This window comes from Polypterus senegalus, chromosome 12, assembly GCF_016835505.1.
Source record: "Polypterus senegalus isolate Bchr_013 chromosome 12, ASM1683550v1, whole genome shotgun sequence".
Classification (NCBI taxonomy): Eukaryota; Metazoa; Chordata; class Cladistia; order Polypteriformes; family Polypteridae; genus Polypterus; species Polypterus senegalus.
In genome coordinates this window covers 101,924,736-101,941,634 of record NC_053165.1, presented here as the reverse complement: position 1 = coordinate 101,941,634, position 16,899 = coordinate 101,924,736, and the positions used below count along the sequence as shown (strand labels likewise).

General features: G+C 39.2%; 1 protein-coding gene across 1 annotated transcript in view; it reads left to right on the top strand.

Annotated features, from left to right (window-relative positions):
• Nucleotides 1-2,985: 2,985 nt before the first annotated feature.
• Nucleotides 2,986-16,899, top strand: part of LOC120541434 (stereocilin) — a 77,873-nt gene continuing 63,959 nt past the window's right edge. The window contains exons 1-6 of the mRNA XM_039773054.1: nt 2,986-3,242; nt 6,447-7,331; nt 13,396-13,458; nt 15,226-15,336; nt 15,812-15,978; nt 16,179-16,365. Of these exons, the coding sequence (XP_039628988.1) occupies nt 3,063-3,242; nt 6,447-7,331; nt 13,396-13,458; nt 15,226-15,336; nt 15,812-15,978; nt 16,179-16,365 (1,593 nt within the window). The 5' untranslated portion in view covers nt 2,986-3,062. The remainder of the gene's footprint in view (nt 3,243-6,446; nt 7,332-13,395; nt 13,459-15,225; nt 15,337-15,811; nt 15,979-16,178; nt 16,366-16,899) is intronic.

Here is a 16,899-nt window from a genome sequence, read left to right as displayed (position 1 = left end):
AGCTCCAGGTGCTCCCCGGCAATCTCCCGCTGACACGCCCCAGCGTGGTGGAAGTGCCGGTTGTTCTCCCAGAAGCTCTCCGGGTGTCCCTGCTTCTCTTCCCCCCTGCACTTCCTGGTGTGGCGGAAGTGCTGAGGTCCAGGGTCCCCAAGGCATTGGAGAGCCTCCTGGCGATGACCACGGGCCCCTACAGGTTTGGGGGAGCCACCCATAGAATTTCCCTGGCTACAGAAAGGGTTTGAAAATAGCACTGACGTGCATAGATTGGACTCCGTAACTAAATTGAGGATGGTTGGTAAAGATAGCAGTTTTAAATGTCCAGACAGGAAGTGGCGTAGTGAACCCGGAAATGATGTCTTCAGAGTTGGATCAGAAAGGTTTTCCTGTTTTTTGTCTACAGAGGCAACAGAAGAAGGTTTAGCGCACCCCGCCACCCCCTGGCCTGGTGTGGAATAACCCTCACTTGGTCCATACAGCTCCCTCCCATTTGCATGTGTGTAACACAGTTTAAGCACACAGACTGAGAAACGACATGTATTGAAAATTCTGAAATGATTCCTTAGGGTAAATGCCAGGTATTTTTCAGAAAGAAGAAGGACAAAGATGGAATATTGTTCAGGGGTAATTTTGAACACATTTTGCAAAATATTTCCTTTCACAGAGTACTGCTGATTAAAGTCTTCAAATCAGTCAGTCATTGTCCAACCCGCTATATCCTAACACAGGGTCACGGGAGTCAATTCCAGCCAGCACAAGGTGAAAGGCAGGAACAAAACCTGGACAGAGCGCCAGCCCACCGCAGGGCACACACTAGGGACAATTTAGGATCGTCAATGCGATCTTTGGACTGTGGGAGGAAACCCACACAGATAACATGCAAACTCCACACAGGGAGGACCCGGGAAGCGAACCCAGGTGTCCTTACTGTGAGGCAGCAGCACTACCCACTGCACCACCATGCTGCCCATCTTCAAATCATTCAAATCTTAATATTTTGAAAACATTTATGTAAATAGGTTAATGAATGATATGGCTGGCTGAATGGGCAGTTTTCATCAAAAAAAATTAAGTAATAACAGAAACACAGAGCATGAAAGAGGTTGTCTCATCGAAGGAGCAAGAAGTGGTTACTCAGCTAAGAAACAGGGCTGAAACTGTTAGTCAGCAAGTTGCCACTGATTGGTAAAGAAAGGCAAATAATCTCTCAGTAAATGTCAAAGATCAGGCTAAATCTTTTTAGTACTGCTTGTAAATATTCTCTCAGCATTGTGTAATCGGAGGAAATTGTCAATCAGTGAATAATTAAGAAACGATCGAGGGTGGCAAAGAGGTTAGAAGCTTGTCTATAATCAGCTAGGAGCAGTAACCAAGGAAATGTAAAATATCGTTCAGTAACAGAGATCAGAATGTTACATATATCTTTATATAAGCAAAGGTACATTCAAACAATTTTACTATATGAAAGGATAAGTTAAGGTTTTCTCAATGATTTTCACAACACTTCCATTTGTAGTTACAGTCAATGATCCTTATACAAGTAGGAAACAAAGTAAAAATACAACATGGCTAAATGGTAGGTGATAAAAATAAAAAACCTTTATAACACAAGGTAGATTAGAGCTGCATATCTGATATGTACAAGTAGAAGATGTAAGATTCTGCCAGGTTTTTAGTAAGAAGTGAAACTTTGTTTTTAAGTAACAAGTAAAAGTACATTAGGTAAGCTGACTATAAATGAATACTGTTTTCTTTTCTTATTCTTGTGTGGCCAGCTTCTCTCTCAGATCTGAGTGTAACTCAGTCTCTTAAGCATTGTTAATATGGAGCTATCAGATTGCAGTGTGTCCACTTAATGACGGTCATTATGGCTGGCCCCTCAATTTCACATCTTAGTCTTGACTGTTACATCATGTCTGCTTGTCTCAGATCTCACTGCTTATTGATTAAAAAAAAATGGATAATGCTTTCATTTTTACGTTTCAGGTGACTTAAGGCAACTGCTGCTCTGGTGAGTAGACTTTAATTGATAATCTGAATTACAACATTCAAACATTAGAAAGATTTAGACGAGAACAATTCCTTCAAAATAACATCAAGCTGAGTCCATCCTAATTAAATAAGTCCATCCATCCATCCATTAATGAACCAACATAATCCTTTTTAAGGACAAATACATTTATTCTGGGTGCATTTGGCTCAAGATGACATTCAGCCTTGCGCAGGATGCCAGTCCATGACAGGGCTCACTTACTCACATACCTGCACTAATGGATGTGGGACCAGTTTAGAATTGCTAATGAACACATCGTAGAAGTCTTTCAGATCTAGAAGGAAAACTCACACAGACATTTAAGCACATATAAGCTGCACTTCTACAATGACGGAGATGGAATTCAGTCTCAGGCCTGTTAAGATGTGAGGAGACAGTGGTAGCCTCTGTGCAGGCAGCATTAAGATCTAGTTACAAGATTTATTTTTGGGCGCCATTGTTTTTCATTTTTTCATTTTCACATGAATTGCTTTTAAACATTTTTTATGTTAGATAGCTGTACTGCAATATTTCCATCTTTCCCCAGCTGTTTAATCACACTAGTAAACTCTGTAGCTGTATTTTGAGTATGTGATATTTTAAAACTTGCCTATTTAACAGAAGGGTTTGTTTTTATTTTAAATCTGGCTCTTTCTCTTACCAATTTAATTATTAACATTTTTTCTGTCTTTCCAGGGGTATCGGAAACAACATTGACTGGAATGCCCAAATGCTCGGCTTCGCATCTCAGGGGTTTCCAGCTGAACCTCCTTTTTTGTCCTGTATGAAGCTCGGACAAGAAGGGTCAAAGAAAAAGCAGGAGAATCTTAGGAAGACAAGGTCAATTGCCCCAGAGCCAGATCTGGAGGATATCTGGTCTGGGACAGATGTGACTGTGGAAGACAACTTTTTTGCAACCTCAGAGCTTTTGGAGGCTGTCTGTAATGAGTCAATTCCTGGCTTGACTGGAGTCTCCAACTTCACAGTCTTCCTGTACTGTAATCTGTTTGAAGGAAATGATGACACTGTAGATATGGAAGCAAGTGACCCAGGGGTTGATCTCCAGTCCCTCTGCTCTGATGCTGCTTGGTACTTATCTGCTGCTGAAGCTGACTTCTTGTGGGTGACAGTATGCAGTGAATATTTTGCTACAGAGTTCAACAGTACTGTGTGCTCTAACTCATCTTTTTGGGTGGCAAGAGCTCAGAGTCAGGTATGACAAGAAAAGAACACAGCATTGCACAATTACTTGCTTTTATTAACTTTAGGTCACAAAGCCTAGGGGTACAAAGGATGCTGGGATTAAACAGTTTTATAAACAACAAGAAATTGTGGGTAGAAGTGATGTTGCATCAGCCTTTCAAAGCCTGGGTATGTGAGTAAATTGGCGGGGGGCATTTTAGCATTTTACTATTAAGAAGAATTATGTATTTACAAATTGCAATCGTATCTAAACTATCCCAAGAGAAGATGGTTAACACTAGAATTACCAAAGCCTATGAAAAAACTCATAAATCAGGCCCACTTTAAATCCCTTTGCACCTCTCTGTCAGCGTCTTTTGTCTTGTAAATGTGTCGATCAAGACAAGCAGCAAGCAGCCTGCTATACCCTCCACCTCTACTGCCGCAGAATGTTCTCCCAACTTGATCCTTGATTATCTTGGAGTGAAGTGCTGGAGTTTTAGAGGGGAATAATACATTTCATGTGTGTTCCATGTCTACAACAATCTATTTAAACACATCGTTAAAACAGAAACGTTAAAAGTGGAAAAAAAAGATAACTTTTACAAGTACTATAAATGTACACCAGCTGTTACAGATGCAATCAAATGTATGTTTTTATTGTATAATATTAACAATAAGAGCAGCTCACTACTCAAAATGGTAAATTTGCACAGGAGCTGGTTTTGAACTCGTGACCTCTGGATTACAAGTCAGCAGTTCTTACCGCTGCACCACAGACACTGTTGTATTATACTTGCACCTTTTGTGAAAGTGTTTGTTTGATATTTGGACTTTAGCCTTCACACATTATACAGTTCATGTCTAGTTTTTGTCATTTATTACTAAAACAAGAAAAACGTTTCTGTTTTAATGATGTGTTTACATAGATTGTTGTAGACACGGAACACACGTGAAATGCATGTGTTCCAAACAGCGATTTATTATTTTCCCCTCTAAACCTCCAGCACTTCACTCCAAGATAATCAGGGCTCAAGTTGGGAGAACTTTTTGCCCATTCTGCGGCAGTAGGGGTGGAAGGTATAGCAGGCTGCTTATTGCTTGGCTTGATCGACACATTTACAAGACAAAAGATGCTGACGGAGAGGTACGATGGGATTTAAGGTGGGCTTGATTTACTAGCTTTTTCATAGGCTTTGGTAATTCTAGTGTTAATAGGTGTATTCATAGCATTTTGCCAACGGACAGACCCACAATACTGTTATGCTTTCATTGTTACATTAATTCCAGTGACAGAATGCTTTTCCCCGTTCTGCTACCTAAGATAAACCACACATCAGATTGTTTTTATCACATCCACTAATTGGCTTTTGATGTGTTGCCTCAAATACATTTTTACATCCTTGTAATGTGTTGGCCACACTATGAAACATAATGTAAAGAACTAGCCTATTGTCAGTTTTAGGCCCAAATACAAGCCTCTGCTCCTGAATCAGAATCTAGGAGTCATCAAGGGAAACACCTAAGTAATATTTGGCTGATTCTTACATACATGCCATAAAGAATCCAGACTGATTTTAAGGCATTCAGGCAACACTACTTTATTTCAGCAGCTGGATTCTGTGATTTGTGGAGACCAGTGATTAACAAAAATGTAATAACATGAAGGCATGCTTGTTAAAAGATTCACACAACTGTAAGACCACTGGCTGGGGGTATCTGATCCTAACTAGAATGAGCTTGTCTACATGAAACTGGAATCAAAATACAAAGAGAGAACAACTTGCTGAGTGAAGGACATGACTACATTTCAAAGCTGTTCTAGCATTAGTTCTGAGCCACAATGCTTATTGTTTAGTTTTTGCAGATATATATTGCTTCCCTTTGAATGCACCTACCCTCAGAAGAGGCACTATTAAGAGAAATTTCTTATACAGAATAACAATAAAGATGGCAACATGTTATATGTGAATGAGTACAGGGAGAGCAGAGTGCAGCCTATAAGCAGAAGGTAAAACATGTTTTCTTCCATTAACCCCTGGTTTGGTTTTTACCCATTTCCACATTTCTAAGTATCACAAAACACTCCATAAGGTCACTTCCCAATTATCTCTCTTTCTCTCTGCGTCTGGTTTCTCTTTCTCCAGACCTTTAAACTCTTGCCTAACACACTTATTGACTCTGGCCTCAATAAGCCTCTTTACACACAGTGATTACAAGTCACAAGCTCATCCATCCAAGCCGCATAATCAAGGACCAGAGGCTGACCTACCTTTGCCCTTAAAGTTAAAGGGAACTAGAGCTCCTTCTAGCAACCCCGAGCCTTCAGGTACTTTAAGAATGCCACCATGTCAGGCAGGCATAAATGCTGCCTAACCCCTTAAAAAGAGGAAATCTGTCCTCTTTACTCCTATCCTGGGACTCAAATGATCCCTTTATTGGCCTAAAGGTTTCTAAACCTTACCCAAATCTTTCATGGCCTCACTCTCTTTCTCTCTGTTTATCTCTCTGTAAAGAACATTAGGCAGGCCTGAAATTAGTTATGTTGTATAAGGGGAGCATTGTCCATTTCTTCCTAAATTGCCCTTCCTTAGATTTTTTCCTGATAGCCTCCTGGTTCAAGTCCTTCCAAAGTTATTATCTCTGCCAGTGCCTGCTTTTCCTCTCTTTCCTGTGTCTTTGATGGACCATATCCATGCTCATTGCCACAAAATGCACATGTCATGAATTTTATTTGAACATGTTCTTTGCCATTTGTCCCACTGCCAATCAAATTAAAGTCTGAACAGGTTTGAATGTGCCATGTTTAAATTGCCTCTTCATTTTGTTTTTGCCTAAATTCAAAGTACAACACCTGCCTGGTTTGACTATGCCTTCTTCTTTAACTCCTAAAATCCCTGTCTATTTTTTTCCCTGTTTGATGCTTCTGTGTTCTTCAGATACTTGTCTTTCAATTTCACATCTGTATCTACATAACACCGCTGGCAACCCTTTCTCCTGTCTCTCAGGAAAGTTTTCGTTGCCCATATTAAAGTGAAGACCCAGCCAAAGCTAAAGTGTTGTATGTAAGGGGTAGAAAGCCAACAGGAAGAAGTGTTACTTTATGGCACCATGGTAATCTGGGTATTGGAATTTATGATTCCAATGGGTGGATAAATAAAGTCTTTGCAATTTTTTTTTGGCTCTTGAACCTGCATTCTGCTATAAGTTTTTTAATCATTCTTTATTGCCTTAGGTCACAATGCAGAAGGAATTCTACTCTTTTAATCAGACCAGCATTGATAACCTTTGTCAACAAATGTCTTCTGGCCCCAATGGAAGCTCTTTGAAAAGCACAAGTGAAAACTGTCTCAGCCATCTGAATACCAGAGTACTAAATGTCCAGAACTTTAGTCGATGTTTCTTGCCTAATGCTTCAACACTGATTGGAAATCTCTGTGGCACTGAGACCACCTTTGTTCCTGTAGAAGGAAGCTGGGCATTTGAATTCTGCACCAAGAACTGGTACAATTTTACTTCTTTGGGGCTGGGCACTTGTGATATTCGTTATTGGACCCCTGCATCATTTGAAAATGCTACCCTCTTGAAGCACTGCTGGAACAATAAGGGTTTTAGAAACTATATATGCCACAATGATACTATCTATTACCATCTTGCTCCAATTCACCCTTGGATACTGGGGTACTGCGCAGATCCAGAAACAAACTCTGGAGATGAAAGATGTTTCCTCCAAAAGATATTTGACTTGCTACCAATACCATATGACTTTGAATCATCCCAGCTCTGTCAGAACCCAACTCCACATCTCCTGGAGATATTGTACAAACTAAGCGAGTGCAAAGGGGAAGTGCATGAACTTCATAACTGGATTGTAAATGTTAATTATATTCTTCGACTACTGGACTTCATTGTGAGCCTGCCATCAGGGTTTGATACAGGGAAGAGGGAGGTGAGAGCACAACTGAGTGAGGCCATATTGCTCTCCAGTCTCCTAGACAACACCTCTTTCTATGCAGCATTGAGCTCTAATGCCTCCTTGAGCGTTCTACAGGCAGTTGGAGACTTTCTGCGAAATGAGCGCAACGTGTCCCTGAAAGAGGATCTCCTCAGCTGCTTCAGCGTACGTGAACTGTCCCCAAAACACTAACCTGTATTCAAACTTTTCTCATACTCAATGCTGGCCAATTAATCAATAATTATTAATTTGATATAAGAAATTGATTGGAAATTCTGAATTGGCCTTGTGTGAGTGTGAGTTTGCGTACATGCAAGTAGGCCTTGAAATTGACAAGTAAGCAGTTCTGAGGTGTTTCATGCACTGTGTCCAGTGCTACTAGGATAGTCTCCATAAGCAGGATGGAAAATTTTCTATTTTGATTTGTATGTTAATATTTATGACGGGTAGCTTATTGGCTCAGTGGCACAGTGATTAGTACTTCTGCCGTACAGCTTCAGAGACCTAGTATTGCACACCCTATCCAATGTTCCTGCTTGATAGGTTCAGAAAATAGGTGAATGGATAGAGTTTGGAAAGTTTTTTTTGGTTAATTAAGCACTCACATACTGTAGTTTCTTTTTCTTGTGATTATCCATTACTCTGTCACTTGTGGCGGGTTTTCAGCTATTTGAATGATGACCCAGTCCACAGTAAAACAAAACCAAACTCCATATAGTGGTGGCCCGTAGCACTTCTACTTCATAACTTCATAGTACTGGGTTTGAACCCTGACTTACATGCTGCTTTTGGAGAATTTGCATGCTCTCACCATATCTATATAGCTTTTACCCAGTTGCTCTGGTTTTTCAGCTACACTCAAAAGATGTGCTTCTTAAATTATTTGACAGCATCTGTTTTTTTCCTAATACTGCATGGATTCCTATGAGCCTGATGCAGATTATTTATGGAAATTCCACTTAATTTTTATTAGACTTCCAATTTTGAGCATTACCATAAAAAATCTAACAGTAATTACAAATAAAAGTCATTTTACTTAACCAATGGAAAAAAAATTTCTGCGATTTAAAAATTCTAAGTTTCTATATATATCTATCTATATATATATGCAGTGTATCCGGAAAGTATTCACAGCACATCACTTTTTCCACATTTTGTTATGCTACAGCCTTATTCCAAAATGGATTAAATTCATTTTTTTCCTCAGAATTCTACACACAACACCCCATAATGACAACGTGAAAAAAGTTTACTTGAGGTTTTTGCAAATTTATTAAAAATAAAAAAACTGAGAAAGCATATGTACATAAGTATTCACAGCCTTTGCCATGAAGCTCCAAATTGAGCTCAGGTACATCCTGTTTTCCCTGATCATCCTTGAGATGTTTCTGCCGCTTAATTGGAGTCCAGCTGATTGGACATGATTTGGAAAGGCACACACCAGTCTATATAAGGTCCCACAGTTGACAGTTCATGTCAGAGCACAAACCAAGCATGAAGTCAAAGGAATTGTCATTAGACCTCCGAGACAGGATTGTCTCGAGGCACAAATCTGGGGAAGGTTACAGAAAAATTTCTGCTGCTTTGAAGGTCCCAATAAGCACAGTGGCCTCCATCATCCGTAAGTGGAAGAAGTTCAAAACCACCAGGACTCTTCCTAGAGCTGGCCGGCCATCTAAACTGAGCGATTGGGGGAGAAGGGCCTTAGTCAGGGAGGTGACCAAGAACCCGATGGTCACTGTGTCAGAGCTCCAGAGGTCCTCTGTGGAGAGAGGAGAACTTTCCAGAAGGACAACCATCTCTGCAGCAATCCACCAATCAGGCCTGTATGGTAGATTGGCCAGACAGAGGCCACTCCTTAGTAAAAGGAACATGGCAGCCCGCCTGGAGTTTGCCGAAAGGCACCTGAAGGACTCTCAGACCATGATAAACATGTCTGATGAGACAAAGATTGAACTCTTTGGTGTGAATGCCAGGCATTACGTTTGGAGGAAACCAGGCACCATCCCTACAGTAAAGTATGGTGGTGGCAGCATCATGCTGTGGAGATGTTTTTCAGTGGCAGGAACTGGGAGACTAGTTATGATAAAGGGAAAGATGACTGCAGCAATGTACAAAAACATCCTGGATGAAAACCTGCTCCAGAGCGCTCTTGACCTCAGACTGGGGCGACGGTTCATCTTTCAGCAGGACAACGACCCTAAGCACACAGCCAAGATATCAAAGGAGTGGCTTCAGGACAACTCTGTGAATGTCCTTGAGTGGGCCAGCCAGAGCCCAGACTTGAATCTGATTGAACATCTCTGGAGAGATCTTAAAATGGCTGTTCACCAACACTTCCCATCCAACCTGATGGAGCTTGAGAGGTGCTGCAAAGAGGAATGGGCAAAACTGGCCAAGCTTGTGGCATCATATTCAAAAAGACTTGAGGCTGTAATTGCAGCCAAAGGCGCATCGACAAAGTATTGAGCAAATGCTGTGAATACTTATGTACATGTGATTTCTCAGCTTTTTCATTTTTGAAAAAACCTCAAGTAAACTTTTTTCACGTTGTCATTATGGGGTGTTGTGTGTAGAATTCTGAGGAAAAAATGAATTCAATCCATTTTGGAATAAGGCCGTAACATAACAAAATGTGGAAAAAGTGATGCGCTGTGAATACTTTCTGGATGCACTGTATATATATATATATATATATATATATATATATATATATATATATATATATATATATATATATATATATATATATATACTAGAGGGCTCTGCCTCTGTTTGCTTCGCTCGCCAATGCTCAGGTGGGCGCTACTCACTAGCCACTTTGCAGATCTGCCACTCGCATATGGGGAAGCAGATGTACAATTTAAACAGATTGTTATTTTCATGGGAATTGTTACATATGCATAATAGAGCTAACTGTTTTACATTACAATGACTAATTAACCATAGTAAAAAATAGTAAAACGTAATAAATTGAAAGAAGATTATATTTCATGTTGTGTTAGAGGTATTCATTGCGTTATACGTTTTCGTTCTGTTGTTCGACCAGTTTTGAATACAACTAATCCTGTCCAATTGCATAACCCATCACTCAGACATAAATTACACAATAACATTATGATATGTCCTTCTTTCAACAGTAATTCGGCCGGCGGAATACCGAACAGTGTTAAAGGTTGTAGATATTCTATAGGATATTGTAAATTGATGTTTTCAACTTCCGCACCATCACCACCAACTGTTTCAGCATAGTCTATTGATATGCATTTAACCAATTTGCCATGTAACTGATCTACAGTTTTCACGTTAATTCATTTGACTTCAACATTTCTCAGTGCTAGGATTGCTTGTGTACTCATTTCTTCTGTTGATAACCCTTATGGTTGAAATTCTTCAATAAGATTTGGACATAATAAGTCTTCTTTTATTGGGAACTTAAGTTGAGGAAAACGTAAAATAATTTATAAGAGCGGAGAGCACAGGAACTGTGTCTGACAAAAGCATTTACACGAATGAGAGGTGAGAGGACTGTGGGTGTGGTTGAAAACAGTTAAGAGGAGGGTGGGACTTGAAAAAATCTCTTGGCAATAGTCTTGTCTCAAGTTTTACTTTTATAATTTGACTGACTGACTTACTCCCTCACTCACTCACTCACTAACTCACACACTCACTCAACAACAAAAAACATTATTTCCTGTTTATTTAAAAAGCTGCAAAATGGCGCAATGGTACATATGAGGCAGTAGACATCTGCTAAGAAAGGATATTTTGATATATCAGTATTTAGGGTTAAACCTTCTGCCACAATAGATAAACTAAGTACCCTAAAATTTGAAAAATTTCTTAACACATTTGACTGAAATTTGAAGATGTTATAGAAAAAACAAAATTAGCCTACATGCATTTCTGTATTTGTCGATAAAGTTTTGTTGATATTTTTTAATATTATGCTAACTTACATGCTCTGCACTATGCTAAAAATGTGCTTTATGCAAATGAAAGACACGACAGAAAGGATTGATGGACCACACAGATAGCACCACTAACTAATAAGGTGGATGGACGAGTGAAACCGGGGTAGTGTCCAGGATAGGAAAAAAGAGACAGGATCACATTGTGAAATGGAAAGAGAAAGTTAAGGAAAGCTCAATGGTTAGCAAGTGTTGTTTCTTGATGTTGGCTGCCATCGCTTTTAGATGTGTACTGACTTTCATCTTCGTTATCTGTTCTGTTCCATCAACTTCCATCAGCCTCTGGTTGCAACACTGAGTGCTCTTTGGTTGATTTGCTGCATACTTCAAGGGAGAAATGTCTGTCTTAGATAGTGGCACTTGAATTTCTAATGGGGAAATACTCCATGCTCTTTTTGTTAATACATCAGTTTAACACATATGGTGCCATCTCTTAAGTACTATATCCACTTCAAGCACTGCTTTGCATTTACATTCACATCTATGGACTCTAAAGAGGGACTACATACAACTGATGAAAAACACAAACAAAATACTGTACTTGAGTTAACAGTGTAAACAAAAGACAATCATAAGCATCTAATAATGATAACAATATGTACTCAAATTTCACCTTATTCCTAAAAATTACCCATTTCAATTCAAAAGAATACAGTCTCCTTTAAATGTGTGTTTTGCAATGACCACCAACAAAAGCCTAGTCACTACGAAAAGCAGTAAAAAGCAGGAATTGATTTAATGTGCGAATGATTTACATGGACAATTGCGTAAAGCACGTTCAAGAATAAGTAGCTTGTATAGTGACCTAATAGTATTATTATTTCACTGATGCCTTTCTTGAAGTCAACTTACAACATTTCAGATACAATTAGTTGCATTTGCTTTGTGTTTTTAATTGGAGCATAGACAGGTAAAGTGATTTGTTTATGGTCACACAGTGTCAGTAGTAGGATTTGAACCCACAACCTCAGGGTTTGAAAGTATTAACTACTGTGCAAGACTGCCTGCCAATAATATTAGCCCTTGGGAACAAAAATGAACCTACAATTATGCAGAAATGCACTTAGTTACATAGTATTTCTGATTAACTGATGACACTTTAACTGACATAGTCTTACAAAATTTTGCCAGGATATTCACAGTATCACAGCTAGTTTTTAAATATGGAGCAAGGCTGTGTTACTTTAATTTAATGTCACTTTTATTAGTTTCATATGTCAGCTCTATGATTGGGGTGAGCTAGACATCTCCTTTGCCAACTAACATTTTTATGAACTGATACCATATTACTAGCTGAGCTTTTTCATGTAATGTGAATATTACTGTACAATCCCAACGTTTGTCAAATATCACTCCAACAAATGCATTACTCAAGACAACTGAGGATAAAGACTTTTGAGAATATTAACGTCTTTGAATGTAGCAGCTACTTACTTCTCTCAGATTTACCCCAACATTAAAGGCTGCTGCTCTTTAGTTGTCTTTGATAAGCTAGTACAGTATATCTTGTAACAAAAATTTACACACAAGCATAAAGGTTTGGTGCACCCACAGGCAAACCCCGTATGACTGAAAATAAACTTGAATTATAGATGTGTTGAAAAAGGCAAAAAAGATATCTTTATAGACACGAGTCACAAAAGGGGCTTGTCCAAGATGGTGACACTTCCAGTTAAGTACAATCGGGGAGAGACACCGGAAGTGACATCAGAGATGGTTAGGTTGTCAATCATCTGGTGTGTAGAGGGAGGAGAAGAGGCATTAGTAAAGAATGCCATCTAGTGGATCGGTGAGGAATTACCACCGCCAGACCCTTTAACCTGTCCCTAAGACACACGTGTGTGTGATAATCTGTAGACTGAATATTTAATTTGCCTGTCAAGGATTCTCCATGAGAGGACTGGAACAGCTGGGCATTGTGTAATTACATGACATTGTTATATGTTTGAGTACAGCATTCCCAAGTAAGTACAGCCGTGATAATATTCGGTGAATGCTTTGCGTAAAGTCCAATGCTTCTGCATTTTTTTTAGTTTATGAATATACTGTATCCACAAATGGCTAGTGAACTACACAACCACTTTCACTGCTTTACCACTGGGTTTGTTTTGTTTGAGATTTTTTTTTTTGTTTGTTTTTAGAGAATGAAATGCCCCTTCTGATGTCCCTTCTCTATTAATTATGCTAAACCTCACACAGCTATGTGGAGAGGGAGCCAGGAGAGGTGCCCCTATTTACTTTTCAATGTCTCCTTACAGCCTGTCCTCTGGGACCTTATTCAAAAAGAAGACAATTCATCCTCACTCAGATTCCTCTTTCAGGTAAGAGATCATTTAACTTACCACAGTAGGTACTTTTTCTTTTTGCCATGAGAAAATATACTCTTGGCACATGCAAAAATGCACAATTCCTTCTCTTACGATCTCATTAGAATGTCCCAGAGATCTGCAAATTCCTTTAACCATGAAGCACAATAATACTTATGTGTCGACAGCAACAAAGGTTTTTCAATGTCTCAGCATACTGCGTCTTGACAGGTCATCTCTGCCTCACAGCATGCAATACCTAACATCAACTTATTTGTAAGCAGGCCATTGAGAGGCATTTCTGTGAGGTAAAAACCTGGGTTGCTCTTAATATCTGAACATAGGATGGGAAAAATGATTGATTAACAAACTTGAATGTCTTGAAAGGTATACATGGAGATCGTTTACACATGGATTTGCATTTTATAGTTAAAGTGCTATCTGTAAGAGTTATAAAAGTAAGTTAAGCATTTTAAGTACATGGCAAGAACATTGAAGAATAATTGTATAACAGCTGTGACACAAATAGACACCAGACATCATAAAGGTTTAGGGCAGCCACCCGTATAATATGTCCTGGGTGCAAAAATTAGATTTTTGTTTGAAATTTTATTAATTTTATTGCAATCATTCCATACAAATCAAAGCCAATGGAGTAAAACTTGTAAACATACCTGAATTGATGAGTTTGATAAGCCAATAGAGATGAATTGAGAAGAGAAAGAAATACAGAATTGCTTCCTCTGTGCTTTAAGAGCTTATTCTAAAATATTACTGATTAGATCCTGCCATGTTTTGAAAAAATCTGTACAGATCCTCTGAGTATTTGATTTTTTCCAATTTCAAAATACAGTAGTATAAAACATCGGTTTCCCACTGACTTAAAAGAGGAGAGTTAGGATTCTTCCAGTTTGAAAAAGTTGATTTTTAAAGAGAGTTATTTACAAGACTGAGTCCAAAACAGAACTGATTAAATAAAGGCAACATGGCGACTTTAAAAGTCTGTATAGGAAGTGACATCCTCCTGGGATACGGAACCGGAAGTGACATCGTCATGGGCCCTGGAACCGGAAGTGGTGTCATCCAAACCGGAAGTGATGCCATCAAAGCTGCCGGATTTCCCGGGATGGGTCTGCAAAGAACTGAGAAAGCCACCCTCTGGTCTGATATGGTATTACAATTACTTGAGCCCTTTAGCTGCCTCCTACTCACACGTGTGTGACACAGTATAATTATATAAACATGAAGATGGGATCAATGTCACAACTGACATGGCAGTCTGTATAGTTGAGACCAGAAAACCTATTGAAAAATCCAGAGATTACTTGATACAAGCTGAAACCTAGCTTTCCTTTAAGAGTCACCCTTAAATAGTAAAAGCCTAAATGTCACTTATAAAATACTAGCTGTGTAAGTCCGTGCTGTAAAGAGCCTGGGCCCCTAGAAACTATGGATTCTGGTACATCAATCAATCAATCACATCGGTTGTGCATTAGCAGCTAAGTGAGTTTCTCTCTCTTCGGTGGTTTCGTTTTGCCGATGTGTTCGCCTCATTTGTGTATTAGCGGCTAAGCGAGTTTACCTTTTCTTAGCGGTTTCACTTTGGTGACAGAGTGGCTTTCTTTGAGCTTCATGCTGTAGCCTCACACTTCCCGGACAGACAGACAGACACACACACACTTCCACGCTTAGATGTTTATATATAAGATACATTAAGTAAGAAATGGACAAAACAGGGGAGTATATGGCAGTGCAATAATTTAAAAAAATTTTCCTTCCTAGGAATATCTACAAATGCCAAGGGAAAGCTTACGGTCTTTACTGATGTCTGCTGAAAATGAAGCAGTTAAACGATTTCTGTCCCACATGCATCAAACATGGAACCAGCTACAGGTAAGCTATGTATCAGAAGAAGAAAAATTCTTTTATATCTCAGGGCGATGTGTTTGTCTCTAGGAGAAGGGGTTCAGCCCTTTACTTGGTTACTAGTGTGTAAGGGCAGTGTGCTCTAGTGTCCATGGTACTGAACCTTAGGTCTAAGATTGTCATTCCATTCCCTTGCTTATGAATGGCATTTAATCTGCTTTTGCTCCAATTATGAAAAAACAAAATACATGTGAACAGTGGCATTGTAACTCTGGCCTTTTATAGTACTACAGGATAGTGCTTGCTACAGAGAGGTATTGCATAATAAAGTTTGTTTGTAGTCTGGCATGGCTGATACAAGGTTCAAGTGCACTGTCTCTGTGGAGTTGGCAGTGGCTAGTTCTACTGCCCTGTAGTTCTCAAGTCCAAATCCAAAAGTATTCCAAGAGTTAACATGTGGATGATTCACTCACGTACATTTTCTGTGTGTTCTCCTTAATAGGTGTCTCAGCAGGATGAGCAGGCAATGGAGATGATGACCTCAGCATTGCTTCACAAGTTCCCTCGTGTCACCCCTGACCTCTTTGTTGACCTTTCACAGTTTATCCCCTTCATGTCAGTTTCTGACATTATGAGCTTTCCGTCACTCCTTTTGGTCAATGATAGTGTGTGAGTGACCATTTGCATGTTTTTAATATAAGAAAACATTTATGAAAATACATTTCTGATTGATTTGACTGGTCAGTGGTTATTATGCAAATCAGTTTAGCAGTTAATATTTGTAGAATGAGAGACGTTTTTGAAGATATTTCTTTTGCCAAGTGTTAAGTTGGTGTTGTTATGTGCTAACATTCACTCTGATGGTTAAGCCTGACAGCTATCAGGGACCACAGCTCTGAAATGAAACCACTACAGAAGAGAGCTTTTGTGAAGAGGCTGCTGCAGTCCAATGTGCTGGGACAAGTTCCTTTGTGGCCTCCTTACTTCCTGCGATCCCTTCAGCCACTGTTACCTCATTTGCCACTCTGTCACTTTCAGCAGCTGACAGCAGAACAGGTATGTGGTCTGGTTAAAGACAAATGGTGAAAGGAAAGAGTTAAACAAGATGCAAAGGTCAAGGAGATATGTTTATTAATGACTCGGAGAGAAAAGTAATATGCACAGGCATAATCTTTCTTTTTCTTTGTTTCCTGAACTAGACATGTTCATCTTGATGTCTTTTTTCCTTTTTATTTGCCATGACAGATATAGTAGTTTTACCATGAAATTGATTAGTTATTGGTTTTTGTCAAGCGGTCTCATAACACGTCAACTCATCTTCTGAAGATGGTGAATGGGAAAGGATTGCTTTTTCAGTTTGTACCTGAGTTATTGAGATGATGAGCATCACCGATTAGAAGTTTGTGTGACAGAACTCGTGCAACACAGGCTGAGCATTGCCATCTTAGTTATCAAGTCTGTTGGTGTTCTAAGTAAGCTAAGAGTGTATGTTAATAGTGCTCTTGTTATATATTTTTTCATGCCAGGATATCAAAGTTTGAAAGATTTGTCTCTGTTGGGATAGCCTGCAGATAGCAATTCTTTCGTCTG